We start from the raw sequence: 19,495 nt of genomic DNA, 5'->3' as shown, positions 1-19,495 counted from the left end.
TATGGCATTTTAAATTTTTAATAAATAAATTTTCTAAACAACTAACTTTTAAAATTTTGCCACCAGTAGCATTGACTTCATAAACCTTTTAATTTATTAAAGAGCGAGAGGGAATGCATTTATTTTAATATTAATATATGTATACATAGGTAGAGACCGATACAACCTCCCTACCAGTCGATACGGTAGAGGGCCTTCATCGTCATCAGCGATAGAGCATTGGGTCATACATAATTGCGTTGCGTCTCGTTCAAATTTCTCAAAAACTCGAGTAAAATAGTCACATTGATAAATCGTAGGAAAAAGGAAAAAGAAACGAGTAGTTCATTTTCTCAGTTGATAGAGTGAAAGTGCAGAAAAGTCTCTCTCCCCATTTGGAGAGTTAAGGCAGCAGCTGATCCATTTCTCTGCTTCTCTCGAGTCAATTTGGAGGTCCGATTTAGTTCGTCACTTGGTAAAGTGCGAAGTTTTTCTGTTCAGATTCGAGCTGGCTTGGTGCTTGGAATGAGTAGATACATCGGACTCTATGAAAGAATTCGTGAAAATTTCGTTCTCTTATTGTCGCTTAAGCATGATTTTGTGTGCGGTAGTGTATCCGTTCGTTGATTTTGAGCGCTGAATGAGTGTTCGAAGAATGCGAATTCTCTTGCTTTTTCCGTCCGTTTTTTCTGAGACGACGTTGGCGATATGTGTTTCTTTCGGCTATTTAATTGACTTTTCACTGCGTTTCTGCCGTTTGAAGAAATGGGGCTTTATTTGTTCGTTGGATGCTCATGTTCGTGAATTTGCAATTGGACTTCTATTGGGAATGCCGTTGTTACGGTAGGCGGGATCTTTTTACTTTTGTTTTTGGGTGATTTATTCTGCGGGTTCTTCTGTTCTTTAAAAATGCAGTTGATCCTTTCTGCGCCTCACTGTTTCACGAAGTGGTCTAGAGTTTTATGGTTGAATTTTATTTCTTGTGATCTTGATAGTGCGAGTTTTGAAACGTTTGGTCGTTTTTAATATCGTTCAGTTATGCCAAACTTGTGGAATTATCTGTCTCTTACACTGTTGTTATGAAAAGAAAATAGGATATATCGACGTTGATCTCCTTCAGGATCAGGTTTGAGGGATTGGACGTTTGGAACTTGAAACCATGTGAGTTTCCATCATGAGAAATGATGTTTGTTTGTCTAATGTACGCTCACATGAAATAAGGAGCGTTCACTGTTCATCTTACTTTGTGGGCACTTGATGCAATTTAGAAGCGAACTAAAATCATTTTATTTTACCAATAATAGCCAAATCTGCATACTGTCTAAACCATGCCCCCTGTTCCTTGGCCAAACATTGGCCTAGTATGAAGTTGTTTCTGACCAATCCCGATTCCATCAAAGATTTTATGACTGATTTGACGAGTCAGTTTGGTTCATAAATTTAAGATCTTTAGTATTAGCTTTCTTTGTGTTCTCTGTATTTGTTTGAAATCATAATTTTCCATTGATGCATTCCAACTTGCAATGGTTTCTAACTTTCTAGCATGTAACTGTTTGTCCTCTGCATGTTATATACAATCTGCAGTCTCTCTCACACACATGCATATAGGCTTTGTACCTGCAGAAATATAGAGCGAGTCTAACTTGTTCGGTAGTTTGACAATGTTTTATTTACCCTTGACCATAGACTTAGTTGAAGATTTTTATGTGCTGTAGCTTTTTATGGTCGGAGAGATTACTAACAACTGATTAACTGCTTCCTATTTGTTTGTCATTGGATTTATGCAGGCAAAAACACACTTTTCCATGTAGAAAGTTGTCAATATTCTTGTGATCTGTTCAAGTTTGGAAAGGCTAACCAAAGATGTCAGCTGAGCTAGTTCGTTTGGCAACTAGGGAGAATCTGAATGAACCAGATTGGTCTAAAAACATCGAAATATGTGAAGTAGCCAGTCGCGATCCAGTGTAAGTTCTCTCCTTTTATCATCTAAAATGTAAACAATGATGAGATGCCATTAGTAATGATGCTGGTAGATGGTTCACTAGCCTTTTTTGTTGTTCCTTTTTGTTATATTGCTTATTTCTATTCTTATTTAGGGAAGCTTTCTCCTTTTCCTCTCCGCACTTGCTTTTCCCACAACAATATGAGAGTGCAAACTAATACTTTTCACTCAATATTGTACAATATGAAGCTGTATTCTACAATACGTATATTGTCCATTAAGAAATACAATGTACCATTTGTATCTTAAAGAATCACACGTGTATCTATGTATTTTACAATATATACCACCATATTGTACAATACTAAGCAATACGCCCCCTACCTTATGATACGGGACATGTGAAAATGGGGGTCTGAGCTCCCTGTTTCGGGTTGGGTTTTAAAACTCTTTCCTTCTCTCATTTGTGAACATTTCGAGAAGTTGAGGAGAGAGATTCTTGTCAGTTTCAAGAAGAAATCATCTATTTGAGGGAGAATTGTTGATTTGATGGAAAAGTCATCCATTTGAAAAAAAAAAATTATCTGTAATGACATTTTGGATAAGAATGAACTTCTAGAGTAGTTTAGAAGTCAAGAGGTGTAAGGGCTGTCTTTGATGTGAAATGCTCATCATAATTTTGAGAGATGATCCTCAAGCACTCAAAAACATGTTTAGCGATACGAAAAAATGTTTATCATAAAATTTTGTCCTGAGTGGAGGTGGTTTGATATCGAAAGACAGTTTGCTATCTGGAAGTATGTTTCAGATTTTTTTTTGGCCTTATCATTCTATATGAAATACATTTATTAGGAATTTTTATTATGCATATATTTATCTGTTGATGGTGTGCAACTACTTTATTGTTGCTGCTTGGTACTGCACCTATTGTGTTCAAGAATATTCATCCCGGACCTTCTTGGCATATAAAAATATGCTGAATTACTGATTATACTTACACCACAAATACATGCACAAAAATTGTTGTACAACACTTTAGCAGATTCATCTTGATTGGACTCAAGTCTTGTGCATCCTTGCATTTCGTTTTACTTTGGTATTTCTGACTGCATTTTTCCTTTCTATGGGAAGCAGGGAAGCTAAAATTGTCATTAAGGCGATAAAAAAAAGGTTGGGATGTAAGGATCCAAATAGCCAAGTTTTCTCTGTTGTTGTAAGTTCTAATCTTATGAATCTTTTGCTATCTGAGAATTTCAAAGGATGTTTATGAAGATGCATGCTTATGCAGACCGTCTTTATATTTACTTCTATTGCAGGCTCAACTTTGTGTAACTTGTGTTTCATGCTTATGCACAGAGACAGTCTCCCACACATTTGAGACTTGCATGGATAGAGCATTTGTGAAGTGATATAGGAAACTTGGACTAGGTCGTGAAAGAAATCATGATCTTAGGTGGGAACCCCCAAGATGGTTTTTCATTTTCCTCTAAGAGGCTAGCATATGGCTTTCTTTTGTTCCCAAAATCCCATACAAGTATCCTATGTGTTTCTTTTTTTTTCCTGTTGGCCAGACAAATGCTAACCACTTATCTGTAAGTGCATTAACCATTTATTTATTGTAATACCTTTAGTCAAGGTCCTTCCAGTTGTGGGCAAGTATGCCCAGCTTCGACTTTGGTTGATGTTTAACTTACACTTTATGTATCTCAAACTGTGGTCATCCCAAGTATAGCAGCATTAATCTTTGACCTTAGCTGGGTAATCTGGTCTCTATGATCTTGTTCAAGAGTTTGTAGGTAGGATTTTAAGGATTTTTTTTTTTTTTAAAGTGCTGGTGTCCTTTCTCCTGATACCACTTTAACTCCTTTCCATCATCACTGGTCTGATGACTGCTATCCAGATAAGTTGTTAGATTTAGTTGAATTCCTCCTGGTTATAAATGTTTTTGATGTCAAAAAATTATCAGGTACTGGGATTTTGAAAAAAAAAATGTATTTAATTTCTCAGGCTCATTGAGATTCATTAGTGAAAAAGAAAAAGGAAAGGATCATGAGCATCCCCTAGTATTTCTATTGGGTAGTGGGTGCTGGTCTTGACCATGAATGTGCTAAAACTTGTTTTAGGCATCAATTATAATTTGACTTCATTAATGATTAAACCAATAGTTGTTAGAAGCATTAGTCAGTTCCCAGACACTAGGCTCCTGAAAGAATTAACTGACACCTTTGAAGGGTAACAAGGACCTGAAGATAAGGAAACACACATTTTATGCTTTTATCAAGATTCAAGAAGGCCATTATGAATATATTATAGTATGTCCCAAGCACTTGCTGCACAAAATTGTTGATTTGCATGTTAAAGGAAAGTAAAATAGAAAAACTTGAAAAAACTTGATTAGGAGGCAACCTAATGACTTGATAATGATACTCAAGTTTCCCTGAAGTGCATGTTGATCAGTACATGATGCATAAATAAATGCAATTAATATCTCAACATTCTAACTTCTAAAGTCTGACACCAAATTCCACTAAGAAAAACTAAAAAAAGTCTGAGTAGTAAGTCTAACATTTCATTAATGATTTTATTCTTTTCTATAAGCATTTGTGTTTCCTGTTCCTGAAGTTGAACACAGTGGTGGTGTTGGTGGTGAGTCATTTTTATCCTCAGAGTAAAAGAAATGTTAGGTAACTCTGCAGCTCACAACCATCTTTATTGATAAATGGACACATGCATTTGTTTTGTGATGTTTAAGAAAATTTTACTCTGTATGCCTAGCATTAGAAAAATCAGTGCATTTTAAACCACAATTGTCTACATCTAAAATGTCACCGTGTTATGTAACCAATAAGCTGCTTTTGGGGCATCACAGTTGTTGGAGATGTTGATGAATAACTGTGGGGAACACATTCACAGGATGGTGGTTGAAACAGGACTCCTACAACTAATGGTGAAGATTGTCAAGAAAAAGGTCTGATTACTTGATGTCCATTACCTGGATGTATGCAAGATCAGCCATGCTAACATTTATTTTCCTAAAGAAGAATTATAATTTTTTCTATTGGCCACTATTTCTTGTTCTCCAAGATTGTTTCAGAAGTTTGATCCTCAAATTTTATGATGACAGTTAGATTCGCCAGTTAGAGAAAAACTATTTATTCTTTTGGATGCAACACAAACGGCCGTAGGTGGAGCTTCTGGAAAATTTCCTCAATATTACAAAGCCTATTATGAATTGGTGGTACGTAAACATAGAGATCCATGGTCAATATATCTCTCTGCAAACATTTGGTTAAGCAGCAGAAAATGTGCATGTTGTTTCTTTAGTAGAACAAACATTGAAGTTGTTATTGTTTGCAAATATGTTGGAGTTGTGAAGTTGTTATATATATATATATAGTTCATAGAATATGTGCACTAAATAATAAGAATACATGGACTATTTATGAGTCAAGCTACTTGATTGATGGTTGATAAGGTACCACATGTAAAGTAATTTTTTTCTAAAATTTGGATGATAGTAGATACCGTGTGCTGGATGGCTAAAATTCAAAACTTAATTGCTAAAAAAGTCGTCAGGTTGACATCAGCCATATTTTATGGTGTGGTGATAGTTTATGATGGTTTTAGTGATGATTCATGGCCTTTTCAGTGGCAAATTTTGAATGTTAGCCATTCGACAATATCCAGCACATCGACTTTTCATATATATATATATATATATATAGATATATATATATATATATATATATATATATATGTATATATATATATAAAATTGTACTCTTGCACCAAAGTTTTTTTAAATTGCTTTTCATCCATGTCTGTACCTGGATCCATATTAAATAAATAAGCATCTGACCATCCAACACCGATTGATGATCAGTGCATTTTATACAAATTTGTGTCCATGGTAAGCTGCATTTATTGTAGTTTTTTTGGGTATCTTGATGTTGCTTTTGATAACTAACATTGGGAATTTTGATCAATGCCTAGCTTCGAAAGCTGAACCTGGCCCATGGTTTTCTTTCTAGTTCATGGTTATTGCTTTTAACCTTTTATATTGGAGTGATGGAGTGCTAACTTAGATCTGGTTTCTTTAGAACTTTATATTGTTTCCCAATTGTGCTGAGTTGATTTAAGTGAAGAGTTGCATAGATGTGTTGAAGGACTAAAAATTAACATATGGCAGTTGCTTTTGGATAGTGCAATTATTACATTTGGGAATTTTCATTATGCCTACCTATTGAAAGCTGAACACGAGCATATGGTTTTCTTTGTAGTTCATGATCACTGCTTCTGTATTGGATTTGGTTTTATTAACCTTCATTTGTTTCCAGTTATCCAGTATCTAGAATTAATTAAGTTGCTGAGTTGCATAGATGTGTTGAACGACCAAAAATTAACATATGGCAGTCACTTGTGGACAGCGTGCACGTGTGCAGTTTCAAGACCAATCTGCTGCAACATCAAATCCATCAGACTCTAATGCTGAAGATGAAAATTTGCCTGTTGTACCTACTGTTCCTCAAAAACCTGATGTAGATGCTGACCCACCAAATCCCGACTCTGTACCAGATTCAAGGTAATTTATTTTTGTTGTCCTGAAACTACATGTGCTCAGGCAGTTTGCATAAGCATTGAAGCCCTTGGCTTACTGTGTTTTATCCATTGGTTTGTGGTAGTTTTTATTTTTGGTCCACTACAGTTGATAATATCTAAAGGCTGAAGATGTTTGTCAGCTCATTGGTACTAATGTTAAGTGGAACAGGTGTAACAACGGTGCCAGTCTTGTTTAGTGAAGGACCTGAAAGGTCGAATTGTTTATCAGTTTCAGCATCCAGCACGGATATAAATGTGGAGATGAAGTGAAATTTGATACCAAAGCCCTAGAACTTTTTCATTCCCTGGATAAGTCCTTAAAAGCTTGATACAACTTAAATCTTGCAAAACAGGCATCAAGACGATCATGTTGCAGGTGGTACACCATCACATGTAAACCAATAGACCTTAGATGGCACTTTCTTGTAACATTAGATTCATGATACGCTGCTCGTCCTTAAAATTGCAAATTTAAAATATTACATACAGGCAATTGACCTTAAAAACAAGGCATTTACAGATATGCATTTCACATATTAGATTCTGGACCAACATCAATTAAGAGTGGCACCTTTAAATTGATGAATGCTTACAAGTGATCTTAACCTCTGGCTGAACAAGACTAGTGGTAACCCAGTTGATCATATGTATGGAATGCCAACATGCTAATGTGGAATAGGCAAGATAAACACAAGATACTTATTGACACATTTGGCCTTATTGGTTTAATTGGTGTCATTAATTAGTGAATGGTGCATCCAACTATCGGAGTTGAAGAGTGGTTTCTTTTTAGTATAGACTTGTGCATTGAGACAATTCTTGATTGGCAAAATTGTTGTCAACTATTTATTGATTTCTTTGTTCTACCCGAAAGTACACATTGTTCCCCATCATGGAGTTGCACCACAATATACATTTTTCTGTTTCCCAATCCATTTGAGCTTTTATCAGATCGAAATTCATAGTTCATGTAGTTTATGGTGTGCTCTTGTTTCCTGTGAGCTGAGGCTCCCAGTGAGGAACACAATGCATGAATCTTTATCACGTTTATTGGGAGCAAGAAGCAGGAATTGAGCATAAGACACACTAAGAAGGTCAGAAACTGATCGCTCTTGTTGATGAAAAATTGCATATGATTATACCTATGTATTGTTCATTCTCTTATTACTTGTAAATACAATTCAGGAATGTGTTTATCTGACCCTAAAACAATGACTGTTCTGTTCCATATATAACTATATACCTTTCCAGATTTCCTGTGATAGCGGAATTTTGCATTAATGGCAACATCTTGTTTTCTTTGCATATAATACAAGCTTTGACACAAGATGCTTATTTGATCTCTATTTAAAATTAAATTCTCTCCAATTTCAGTATTATTGAGAAAGCGACTACTGTCATGGAGGTTTTGCGAGAAGTACTTTATGCTGTTGATCCTTTGCATCCTGAGGTATGAAATTAATCACTTTTGAAATATGCTGTGAAATAGTTCAAAATTTCAAATCGAAATAAACTTAAGTACTAGCATTTCTCTATTCTGCTAGTTGCTAAAACTTTGGCCACTTTGTGGTATTAATCTTGTATTTTTCTAATCCTATCACTGAAATTTGTCCAGCTTCATTTTTCTTGTTATCTTTTAAATTCTAGGCTGTCTTCATGTTCCAACTCACTACATGTGATTATTATTCTTCATTTTTAGGTTTTCTCGATTTTTAGCCTCCACCAAATTACTGTTCTGTTCATCCATAAAGTTGATGGTGAGTTGAATTTTTAACCAAAATTTAGTTGTTTCTTCTTTTCTACAGGGTGCTACAAATGAATTCACCCTGGATCTCATGGAACAATGCTCTTTCGAAAAGCAACGAGTTATGCATCTGGTGATGACTTCATGGTGAGGCCATTACTGCCATGTAAAAGTTTACGTGGAAATAGACATAGCATGAAACTTGGACAAACCTGCAAGTAGACAGGATATAGATGCTCATCCAAGACATGGACAAATAAAACTTTTCCACTTGCTTCTCTTCATTGTTCACAGTTTCAATTTAGTAATGGACCTGCAGTCTAGCAGACTGGCATATACGGAGCTTCTTTATGCTTTGATTGATACTGATGTTTTTGGCGCATTCAACAGCCCATCTGCTTTTTGAGCACTTTACCATGGTACATTGAGGGTTGGGCAATATTTGGCACTACATGAGTGAAAAATTTTTTGTCATAACGAGTGGTATCAGAGCCAAGGTCGGTCTTGGTGGCCAAGTTGGTTTTGATTGCCCTAATGGTTTTGGTCCTTGGAAGCCAGGTTTAGTTTTTATAATCAAGTTAGAGCAAAGAAAAACCGATTGCAACTCTCAACAAGTGTCTATGGTGTTGATGTCTGTAATTGGTTGCACATTCTGAAGAATGGTATGTAGGGAGGGGAATAAATATCGTGCAAGGACCATAGTGAACCTGCTCGGCTGAGACAGAAAAGTATGAGATAGTCATCATGGAAGAGGACCTCAATGAGGCATAATTTGAAATCAAAACATGTCCAGGGTTGGCATGGCTCAATAGATGAGCATGACAGGCAAAATGCCTTTGTTGATTAGTTATTTTTTCTCTTGATTTATTACACAAGAAAACTTCACTTTCGTCCAGAGATATGGTTACCCACTAAGGGTTGTGAAACCCTGCGGCTAGTACCTATTTTGTGAAATTTTGTAGTTGTTTGATGATATTTGGATGCATTGAAAATCTAAGAAACACTGAGTTTCTTGGGCACTTAAGGCCAAACCATGGACTTACTTCAAAGTTCATATACACCTAATGAGCAAGTTGGCCAGGCTGTGACAGGTGCATCAAGCGATCAAGCACAACTTGAGAATCACAAAGTTGTGCTACAGATCTTGACAAAAAGAGCCAAGGATTTAGGAAATCTTTGAGCAAATGTGGCAAGAAGGACAACTTAGTGGATCAAGATCGGCCACAGATGTTTCAAAAGACTGACGAGAAGGACTAGAGACAATGGAGAAAAAGGCAACTAGAAATTTACCTGCACAGAAAGCGATTGATGAAGATGTTGATGATTTAACAGTGTGAGAATGTTGTAAACCAGCTTTATTTTAGCTGACCAGGTGAATGGTATGAGATGCACTTAGACAGATGTTACATTGCTCGGAAAGCATGAGACTATTTCACATGGGTGTAAGTATGAGTGTTGATCATGGTGTAGAGCATTTTCAAAAATCTTTGGTGTAGGGGCATAATCACACAACCACAAACATATCCGTAAATCTAGGCACCCAGAACTATTCAACAGGCTGCCCAATCTGGTCAAAGCCTTATTTCGATAAAAAAATAAAACAAAAAAGATACAAAAAGACACAACAAAAGATACACAAAATACAGCAAAAAGGTTTATATACATACACAAGCAAACGCACAAATTTGAACATATGCACTGTATCTATTGATTTTTCTTCTTTTTGAACTTTTCAGTGATGATCAACTAGTTTCACAAGCGATAGAACTCAATGAGCAACTGCAGCAGTTGCTCACTAAACATGATCAACTCCTCTCATTTCCAAATTCATCAAGTACTGCTGTCAGCCATGACAATCAACTCTTCTCAGCTCCAAAATCATCGAGTACTGCTGTCGGCCATGACAATCAACTCTTCTCAGCTCCAAAATCATCGAGTACTGCTGTCAGCCATGACAATCAACTCTTCTCAGCTCCAAAATCATCGAGTACTGCTGTCAGCCATGACAATCAACTCCTCTCAGCTCCAAATTCATCAAGTACTGCTGTCAACCATGAAGATCAATTCCCCTCAGCTCCAAATTCATCAAGTGTTGCTGTCAACCATGAAGAAACAGAAGATGAAGAGGAAGCTGATTGTTTGCTTCAAAGGTAAAGCTGATTTGCTGACATATTGCATCAAATGCTTCTGCATTCTATTTTCCTCATGTCATGAAGATCTGTTGCATAGGAGAGAGTCACCAGCTATCCAGTAAGATCGCTAATCATGCTACGTAATATTATCCTATTTAATTACTATTAAGAACCAGCACTGTGCAATTTCCCTAAATAGGCCAGGCCGTGATTGTAATAATATTCATGGTATAAAGCCAGTTCTTCAATGTAATGTGAATGATCCCAGTATTTAGAAAAAACCTTCCTGCTGGACCACCAATACCATGTCACTTGTAACTATCATCTTTTTCACGTTCCAGCTACCACCATAAGCATTTGCAGAAGTATGAATTACTTGTAGTTCCCTTTTGAGTAGCCATAGAGTATCGGTCCAAATGCCGGTTTCTCTTTAGAAAATAAATAAGGATTTTCTTATTGAAATAGGTGTCTTAGCCTATGCCTCTTCAAGAGTTTTAGTGAGGACACATCAAACATGTCTTGCATAGAAAATTTTTGGTCCTACTTTCACAGCAAAAGAAGAAAACCAAATATGCTTTCTAAGGTAAATGGCTAACATGCAAAAAATGCATGTTAAATGATTTGATGCACAGCTGGTGGGCCTAGATTGCATGTGGTAGTATCGCTCATCTGCAGTATTCCCCTTAGATGGTTTTAAATGCTGGTCATCTGTGCTACGTGCATTCATTCATTGCTCTGCGCATGATTCTTTATACCATGTATGCTCAACTTTCTATTGTTGACTTCTTTTACCTGAAATGGTCTTCCAGAGATCGAAAAGGAAAGGCCTGTGCCCAAGCTTGGAGGGAGGATCCATCTGAAAGCTCATCAAATTCATCAGATTCCTTCATTCTTGAAAATCTGCCGCCACCGCCACCCCCACCATTTTGGTCATCACTAAGAGAGGCGCAAGAATCTGAACCTATCCAGGCAGCTCCTGTGATCCCACCTCCACCCGCAAAAAGCAAAGAGAGAGATTTGTTTTTCAAGGAGAAAGAGACTGCTGCTCCAGGCAAGATTGGTATAAAGTTAGGCGGACTTTCCCTTCGCAAAAGAAATGGAAATGGCTCGCAGAGTGGAAGCATGAAGTTCAATGAATGAAAGTCCCCTTCAATTTTGCTTGGTTTTCCGCAATTTTTTGTGTGCATGTGCAGTTGAGGAGTTTCTATGCATGTGCATCCGCCACTGCTATGTGAGTAAATTCTTTATTGATATCACATACTGACTTATTTATGATATCTGCCATAATAATTATTCTGTAACTGGTGCATGCCCTTGTCAACTACGTTCTTGTACATTTCCTGATCTATGACTTTTCTCTCCTTGCTTTGCCTTCAGATATTTTCTTCTTTACACAATTACACCCAGCGCTTGCAGATGTTAGGGAGCACCAAACTAATACTTTTTCCTCCGCTATTTTTCAGAATCCAAGGACACCCAAGGCCCAAGTTTTTAAATTTTTTTTTTTCTGTTTGTCTCTAAATTACGCTGATTCTACTCCAAGTTCTTCAAAATTTTCTGTGAAAAAAAAAAAATTCACCATGAGAGGAAGTACAATCAGGTTTTCGTAAGTTACAGCTTTTTCAGCCTTTACATGCCCCGCCCATATCTTCATGGTGGCTATTTGTTTCATTCCTTCTCGGAAGCAGTCAGAAAAGGCGTGAAACATGGCGCCCTGAGAAATCTGATCGTAAAGAGAAAAGTGATTGAAGAGTATGATTGGCTGGTGAAGAATGCTGATTTCACAGGCACAACAAGAAACATGATTTGAGAAAGGGGGTTCTTGGTTTGATGAAGTTTTCTGGAAGAGGAGAAGCAACTTCCATCGCAAGTACAAAAGGAAGAAGTCCATGTTCTCCTTCAAACCTTCCCTATCTTCTCTTGTTCATTGTCCTATCTTGCAGTGATGCCTGAACACATCAACGTGTCATGTCCCCTTGCTTGTTCTCGTCCTCCTGGTCACGACTTTGTGACGTAGATGAATCCTTGTCCTTGCCCTATGGAGTTGGGTCTGCATGTTCAATTGTCTTCGCATGATAAGTATTTCATCCTGAGACCTGAAACTTTCACCTTTCCTTTCATCCCCAAGGATGTCAAGTCTGCTTTCGTGTTTTACTGTACTTTAATTTGCATATTGGTGTTGATGTTATGTAAATTTGAAAAGGAGACTGACTGCTTATGACTACCAGGCCTTACTGACTGCTTATGACTACCAGGCCTTGCCCCCTGCGTGTTGCATTAACCGCCTCGTGGATCTAAGTCCTGACATTTTTACATGCAGATGTGAGATGAGGTTTTGCTGCTATTTTTATTTAGGAGTAGGGATGTCAATGGATCATATTTGAATAAGATATCCAATCAAACTGCAAAGAAAAAAACAAAAACAAACAAAACAAAAAGTGAATGTTAAAAAAAAAATCAACATAATGTTTAGAAGTTGGATTTGGATTAAGAAATAACATCCAATCGAATTTGAGTTCAGTTTAAAATAAATATCCGATTGAACTTGGATACTGATTCAGCTTTAAATAGACGTCTTATATTCAATACCCATCTATTTTAAAAGTGCAGTTCTCATAGCGTGATATGGTTTGGACTCAGTTCTGTATTTTAAAAGTCGGATTTGAACGTGAAAAAAAAATATTCATATTGTGAATTCAAAAGTCAGATTTGAATGTGACATAGACTGTTTTATATTCGAATTTAAATATGTGAACCCTCGAGATGGGACATGGTAAAAAGTACACCTGATTCGAATCCTTATGCCATGGTGGCGTGGGACTTTGAAGTCGGAGGTTGGTGGCTTGAATGTAAAGGTCAGGTCACTGGGTTTGGTCAGGTAGCCTGCTGGGTAATTATCAGTCTCGGAAGGGAAATCCATCCTGGTGGACTTGTGTTCTCCGTTTGTGGATATGGATGTAAACCGATTGTATCCAGACTGAATCCAGCCTTTACCAAGACTAATTAGATTTGGATTCAGACTCAAACAGCTTAATTATGTTGATTGAACTTGGATCCAAGTAGTATAAGATTGGATTTTTCTACGTATTCAGGCGGTATTTTTATCGGATCCCAGTCAGTGATCATATTTGGATATGAATTTGGTTATGAAATTGTATACTGGGTTTCAAATTGACTCGTAGTTGGATCCAAATTTTTTTATCAGATTTAACTAATAGATCCAAATAGGCAATACATATGCATCTCTAACTGTGGAGGATCAGGGTGAACTGGTTGGGCAAACTAATATTATTCACACTAATTAGGCTGGCATGTGGCATCAATAGGTTAGGCATCTAATTACAATGGGACCTAATTAGGCTGGTAAACAACCAAAGTAACTGAAAATGCCTTCAGCTTATTCAATTAGTCTGCAAACATAATGTCTCATTTAGTACACATATACTGTGATATATGCTGTTTGCGTCTCTCTCTCTCTCTCTCTCTCTCTCTCTCTCTCTATATATATATATATATATATATATATATATATATATATGTCTCATAAGGCTGAACTGAGTCTAGTACCAAACTGGCCAGAAATGTATATGTGTGTGTATATATATAGAGAGAGAAACTGGTAGCCACCAGATCTTCATATACTCATATATGAAGCTTAATGAGAATCATATGTGCCGTTGATTCTAGACCAGATGGCAAAAATTAAGTTGAAAATGTGGAAACCAAGTCGCGACAGATAGACCCGACTAATTAACAAACATGATTAAAGATGAAAAAGGAAGAGATTGGCTCTGTTAGCATCGATCCTAATCAAAACCATATGATTAGATCTTGGACTGGGGTGTGATCTTCTGGAACTAAACCTCAGATCAAATCTAATGATTTACAATTATCTGGATTTGGATACTTGTCGTGGGCGCCGTGCTTGTTCACATTCATTCTGATGGAAACCTCGAACCAGAAACTGAATCAAGAATCCTGTTGTTTTTACATATGAACGTATATGAGAAAAAAAAAATAATCAGTGATGGGTAACACGGATCAGGTTTTGACGTTGAGCCACAAAAACTTATCTGGGTAGAAAGAGGGCAGGACCAGCGGATCAAGGCTTATTTTATTAGGTTCTTTCTTTTCCTTTTTCTAGATCTAGCTACCTTCAAGAGGCATATTGTGAGCTGATGCAAGTAAAAACGGCGCATGGTCACTGGTCAGTTGGATTCTGTGCTTATTGTACCCGCGAACCTGAATATAGATTGCAGTACCAAACTGCAGGTACGCAAGGCAGAAGGTGAGCAGGGCAGACGCTAGACGGTGAGGCAGGAAGCTCCAGCCGAGAGTCGAGACGATGATAACAAACTAACGAAGGCGAGGCAGGGTGGGAGGTGCAGCAACGGCCACCCGCCATGGCCTGAGAACCACCACCACCACCGAGGACCACTGGAGAGGCACGCTTCCTCCTCCTCCTTCTCTTCCTAATCGCCACCGCCAGCTCTGCAGCAACTCACGCCGGGGCGAACTATGGCACCTTGGGTAACCTCCACCTCCTGCCCAGGTAGCTCAGTTCCTCCGGACGCGCACCTAAACTTCAAATGAAGTCAGATTCAGTGAACAAACAGAGCAAAAGTGACTCGCACCAAGGGAAGACATGTATCCATATATTTGAATCACCAGAAACCATTTCCAGTAATGCAATACAAAAATGAAGCAAATTGTGTAATTCATCAGATTGATGGAGGACAAGGTGCCTAAACTTCTAGGTACTTGAAAGGGAGCAAATATTGAGGATATGAATCCACCAACTAATAGTGATAAATATGGTGCAGCATTGAGCAGAAAAGATGAGATCACTAATTCCACCATCAGAGACACATTCAGTAATTACAGATTATCAGAGGGAGACAGATTCTGTAATTGCAGATTATCAGAAGTAGCCTACAATCTGTATCTGTTCCTGGAGATTGTATTAGTCTAGAACAGACCAAGCGGTAATCAAGTCGTTCATCACATTCCTTATGAAATCCCAAGCCAGAAAACTAGAGGAGAACAAAGCATTCAGCAGGACAAGCATGTTCTCCACAGGCAACCAAAAAATATTTACAGCAACCGATATCTGTCATGACACTATATGCTACAAAGATAACTGCAAGACGTTTCACTTAATTGTCAAAAAACCAAACCAAAAAACGAAAAGAAAAAAGAAAAGCCCTACTTGTCCACCATGAGGATGTCCAGTTGAACCATAATGGCATAATCACTGCCGGAACCCCCATAATTTCCTTCAGCAGAATGTGAAGAATCCCTGTTACCTGTTCCTTGTGAAAAGTCCCTATGCTCTGGAGGAACATAATTACCTTGAACCCCCTGGTCATGGTCTCTCCCATATGGTGGGAAAGGACCTCTTCTTTCTCCCTGAAAATCCCCACCGCCTGGTGCATAATCTCTCCCACCAACAGCCATCGGGTCCCTTTGTTCACCTTGAGGATAACTCACCCCAACTTGCTGCCCATAGTCTCTTCTTTCTCCTTGAGGAAACCCTCTATTACCAGGTGGAGTGAAGTCTCTGCCAGCTGGAGGACCATAACCATGCATATCACCTCCACTGGGTCCAAAATTTCTTGGTGGTGGAGGTGGTGGGTAATTAGGTCCTCCACCTTGCATGGAGTTCCTGAAATCGCCACTTGGAGAAAAATTCCCTGGTGGTGGTGGTGGTGGATAATCCTGTCTTCCACCTTGCATGGTGTTCTGGCGATCAGGTGGTGGTGGCGGTGATGGGTAATCCTGTCTTCCACCATGCATGGTGTTCTTGCGATCAGGTGGTGGTGGTGGACAATCTTGTCTTCCACCTTGCATAGTGTTGTGGCGATTAGATGGTGGAGGGTATTGATTGAATCCTTGCTGCAAGCATACATACGTTTTCTAGCTTCCTCCACGCTGTGAACAGCCGAGTCTTCATTAGTTGTTTCAATCCACCATAACCAAGATACAGTATCTTATGGTAAAAAAGATGGTAAAAAAGAAAGAAAACAGGAAGGATAACGAACACCGGAGCACTAAACAATCAAATAAACGTGTCTTAAAATTTTATATGTCAATAAAATAAATTCCCACATAACCAGAACATGAAATGGCCCGTAGCAACAAAGGAGAAGTAAGAAGCCAAATTATTAATCAAGTCCTTTTGAATGAATATCCAACAAGATTTTTCTTTCATTTCAAAACCTTCAGAGACAACTCGGAGATGAGTTTCTATCATTTTAAATCCATTATGCTATGTGGACCATTGGTTTTATAAATAAAGTGTCCAGCAGAACTATTTAAAACATCCTTCACATCATTTTAAATCCATTATGCTATGTGGACCATTGGGGGAAACACGGATATATATGAAGTGAAAATAGACAAATCATTGCCAAGCAATAGTATTTTTTTTTTTTGAAACAAGAAGCATGTCAGTAAATAAAAACGAATGTTTATAGTTTATACTACTAAAGTTTCAATTACCAAGACAGAAATTCTATCTTATAAGCTAAGAACGCAGTGCTGAGATGGCTTTAAAAAGAAAAAAAAAATGTTCCCATTTTCTTGACAAAACACTTTTTCAAACCCGAAGGCATCCAACCATTGATAAAAATGGACATTCTCGTCCTTACAGAGCCCAAAGACCCAACAGTTCTTTCACCACGTCCAGGAGCCACATTGATGTCTAGCCAAATCAACATGAATATGATGCCCAAATAGAAGTGTTCATTCAACATATCTCAAAATTAAGCAGAGAAACAATAACCTACGGAAAGCAGTACAAACTAATAAAGCAGAACAGTCGAGTACCCCTAGTATTTTGCAATACACAAGTTTTGCCTGGAGGAAAAAACTGGCAGGGAAGAACAGTCGGAGTACCCCTCGCATTTTTAAAATAAGATTTGCCTAGAGGAAAGAATAAAGTTATAAACCTACTGGCAAGGACGCCTTCTTGATGCCAGCAAGATAACAAACCCATTCACTTACCATAACTAGACTAGCATCAAACAATGGAGAGTTCAGGCCTAGTGGTAGGCCTAGCCACATAGCTTTTGAATGACAGTTTATCCGTTTATAGCACATTCCGATCCTAAGACTCTCCATAGAACGTTAATCAAATGAAAAGGAGTTGACAATATTGAGAAACATGATGAAATCCTCATTTCATCAAGAGATGCAGGTTCCTAAGTTGGTAACTCGAAGTAAAATGGTGCTCATTCTTCAGAGTCTTAAAAGTAAAATGGTCAGCATGCTTCGCAGTCATAGAATTGCTGCGTGCATGATGAAATGCGCAACGATGAGGGAAAGCGCCAGAGGAAGAATAGATAACGTAGACCCAGCACAAACTAGGTCGGATTCGAGACCACAATACCAACCTTTCAGATCAAATGTGGAACCACAACTCTATCCAGAGTCATAAGACAATCTGTAGCCAAAACTTAATGAAACTAGAAGAAAAAAAAGATAGAAAGAAAGAAATGCTATGATATAGCACAATCTAACAAAACACAACACCAACAAAAGTCAAGTAACTGTTCCAAACACCTCCAGAATTCATCAAACAACACTACTGAATAACACCCATCAAACGATAACGAGTGACCACGAATAAACACACCGAAATACGGTGAACGACATACCTGAAGACAACCGGCAATCAACTGAGAACAGAACAGAAGTATGGAAACCACAAAATAATCAAAACGAGAAGAAAAGTGAAAGCAGGAGGGAAGAAAAGTCAACATCAAGCTAAATCCAACCGAGAGATAGAGAAACAAAATGGACAGAGGGAAGCCGGAGACACCTTCCGACGACCTTGGTGAGCGTCTGGACGAAGGTCTCGACCATTTCTTCAGGGCTGGGCTTCGGGTCCTTGGGGAACTCCATGGTAATCAGCCAATGATTGTAGTCACATCCTTCGAAGAGGATCGTGTCCGGTCCTATCTTTCCATCATAACCCGACGGGGCAGAGATCTCCTCACAAAATCATTTGGAAAAAGCTGATCGGTGATAAGGTGGCGGAGTGGTAGCCGTACGACATCAAGAAGGACGACCCCCTGGTGATGGGGAGGCTCGAGCACGAGCGCCTGGCGAAGCTCGAGATGCTGAAGCACCGAGGGAAGGGCCCTCCCAAGAAGGGACAGGGCAAGCATACCGTTAAGCGCAGCAAACAAACACTGGATGCATTTTGGGTAGGTGATGCTCTTTTCTGATCTATAGGAGTTTGAACAGTTGATGATGAACTGCCATGAAAGTGTTTGATTATTTGTTTCGGAGGGATAAAATGAGAAATTTTATTGTAGTGTCAATCTTGTGGTATACTCATGATACTATTTCATTTGTCATTCCTTAGCCAGATACTAGTGTCTTGGCTGAGAAGGAAGAATAACAAAAACTCAACCTGGTTAAAACATTTTTTTAGCACAAGACATATTTTTTACATTATGAACAAGTGGTTTGAACTTTGAAGAGTGCTCCTCGAAGATTTACTGCTCGGGTTTAAGATTCGATTCCTTGACCCGACATACTTTGGTTCAAGTACCCGAACCCGGCTCACTCACAGGCCGAAACTTCGAGTCCTCCCCAATCGGCCGCATTCTGCAGTTCTACAGATCGTTGGGTTAAGCTTGGGATACTATTTCATTTGTCCTTCCTTAACCTGATACTAATGTCTTGGCTGAGAAGGAAGAAGAACAAAAATTCAACTTGGTTAAAATATTTTCTTAGCACAAGATATATTTTTTACGTAAGAGCAAATGGTTTGAACTTTGAAGAGTGCTCCTCGAAGATTTACTGCTCGGGTTTAAGATTCAATTTCTTGACCCGACATACCTTGGTTCAAGTACCCGAACCCGGCTCACTCACAGGCCGAAACTTCGGGCACGTTCTCAACCCGATGGGGCAGAGATCTCCTCACAAAATCCTTCGAAAAAAGCTGATCGGCGATAAGGTGGCGGAGTGGTACCCGTACGACATCAAGAAGGATGACCCCCTGGTGATGGGGAGGCTCGAGCACGAGCGCCTGGCGAAGCTCGAGATGTTGAAGCACCGAGGGAAGGGCCCGCCCAAGAAGGGATAGGG

At 38.5% G+C, this 19,495-nt stretch overlaps 2 protein-coding genes across 11 annotated transcripts; one reads left to right on the top strand and one right to left on the bottom strand.

Annotated features, from left to right (window-relative positions):
* The first annotated feature begins 227 nt into the window (after nucleotides 1–227).
* Nucleotides 228–12,586, top strand: LOC116266950 (TOM1-like protein 5). 10 transcript variants are annotated; one of them, XR_004175489.2, is made up of 11 exons: nucleotides 229–454; nucleotides 1,767–1,943; nucleotides 3,053–3,134; nucleotides 4,791–4,889; nucleotides 5,046–5,159; nucleotides 6,349–6,503; nucleotides 7,895–7,970; nucleotides 8,326–8,411; nucleotides 10,001–10,414; nucleotides 11,206–11,627; nucleotides 11,860–12,586. XR_004175489.2 is itself a non-coding variant. In XM_031648474.2 (10 exons), the coding sequence occupies exons 2-10, from the start codon at nucleotides 1,843–1,845 to the stop codon at nucleotides 11,534–11,536; spliced, it is 1,458 nt and encodes a 485-aa protein (XP_031504334.1). In that variant the 5' UTR covers nucleotides 228–432; nucleotides 1,767–1,842; the 3' UTR covers nucleotides 11,537–11,742. The 10 variants fall into 10 exon arrangements, 9 of the variants coding, with proteins under 9 accessions (XP_031504334.1, XP_031504335.1, XP_031504333.1 ...); XM_031648474.2 differs by lacking the exon at nucleotides 11,860–12,586 and having other exon boundaries at nucleotides 228–432; nucleotides 11,206–11,742; XM_031648475.2 differs by lacking the exon at nucleotides 11,860–12,586 and having other exon boundaries at nucleotides 228–459; nucleotides 11,206–11,742.
* Nucleotides 12,587–14,267: 1,681 nt separating this feature from the next.
* Nucleotides 14,268–18,567, bottom strand: LOC116266689 (multiple organellar RNA editing factor 1, mitochondrial-like). The gene is made up of 5 exons (XM_050081115.1): nucleotides 18,451–18,567; nucleotides 18,219–18,388; nucleotides 16,293–16,327; nucleotides 15,606–16,251; nucleotides 14,268–14,974 (listed from the first exon to the last, which is right to left on the bottom strand). The coding sequence occupies exons 1-5, from the start codon at nucleotides 18,565–18,567 to the stop codon at nucleotides 14,869–14,871; spliced, it is 1,074 nt and encodes a 357-aa protein (XP_049937072.1). The 3' UTR covers nucleotides 14,268–14,868.
* Nucleotides 18,568–19,495: the final 928 nt, after the last annotated feature.

Source organism: Nymphaea colorata, chromosome 13, assembly GCF_008831285.2.
Source record: "Nymphaea colorata isolate Beijing-Zhang1983 chromosome 13, ASM883128v2, whole genome shotgun sequence".
Classification (NCBI taxonomy): Eukaryota; Viridiplantae; Streptophyta; class Magnoliopsida; order Nymphaeales; family Nymphaeaceae; genus Nymphaea; species Nymphaea colorata.
This window is presented reverse-complemented; position numbering and strand designations above follow the sequence as displayed.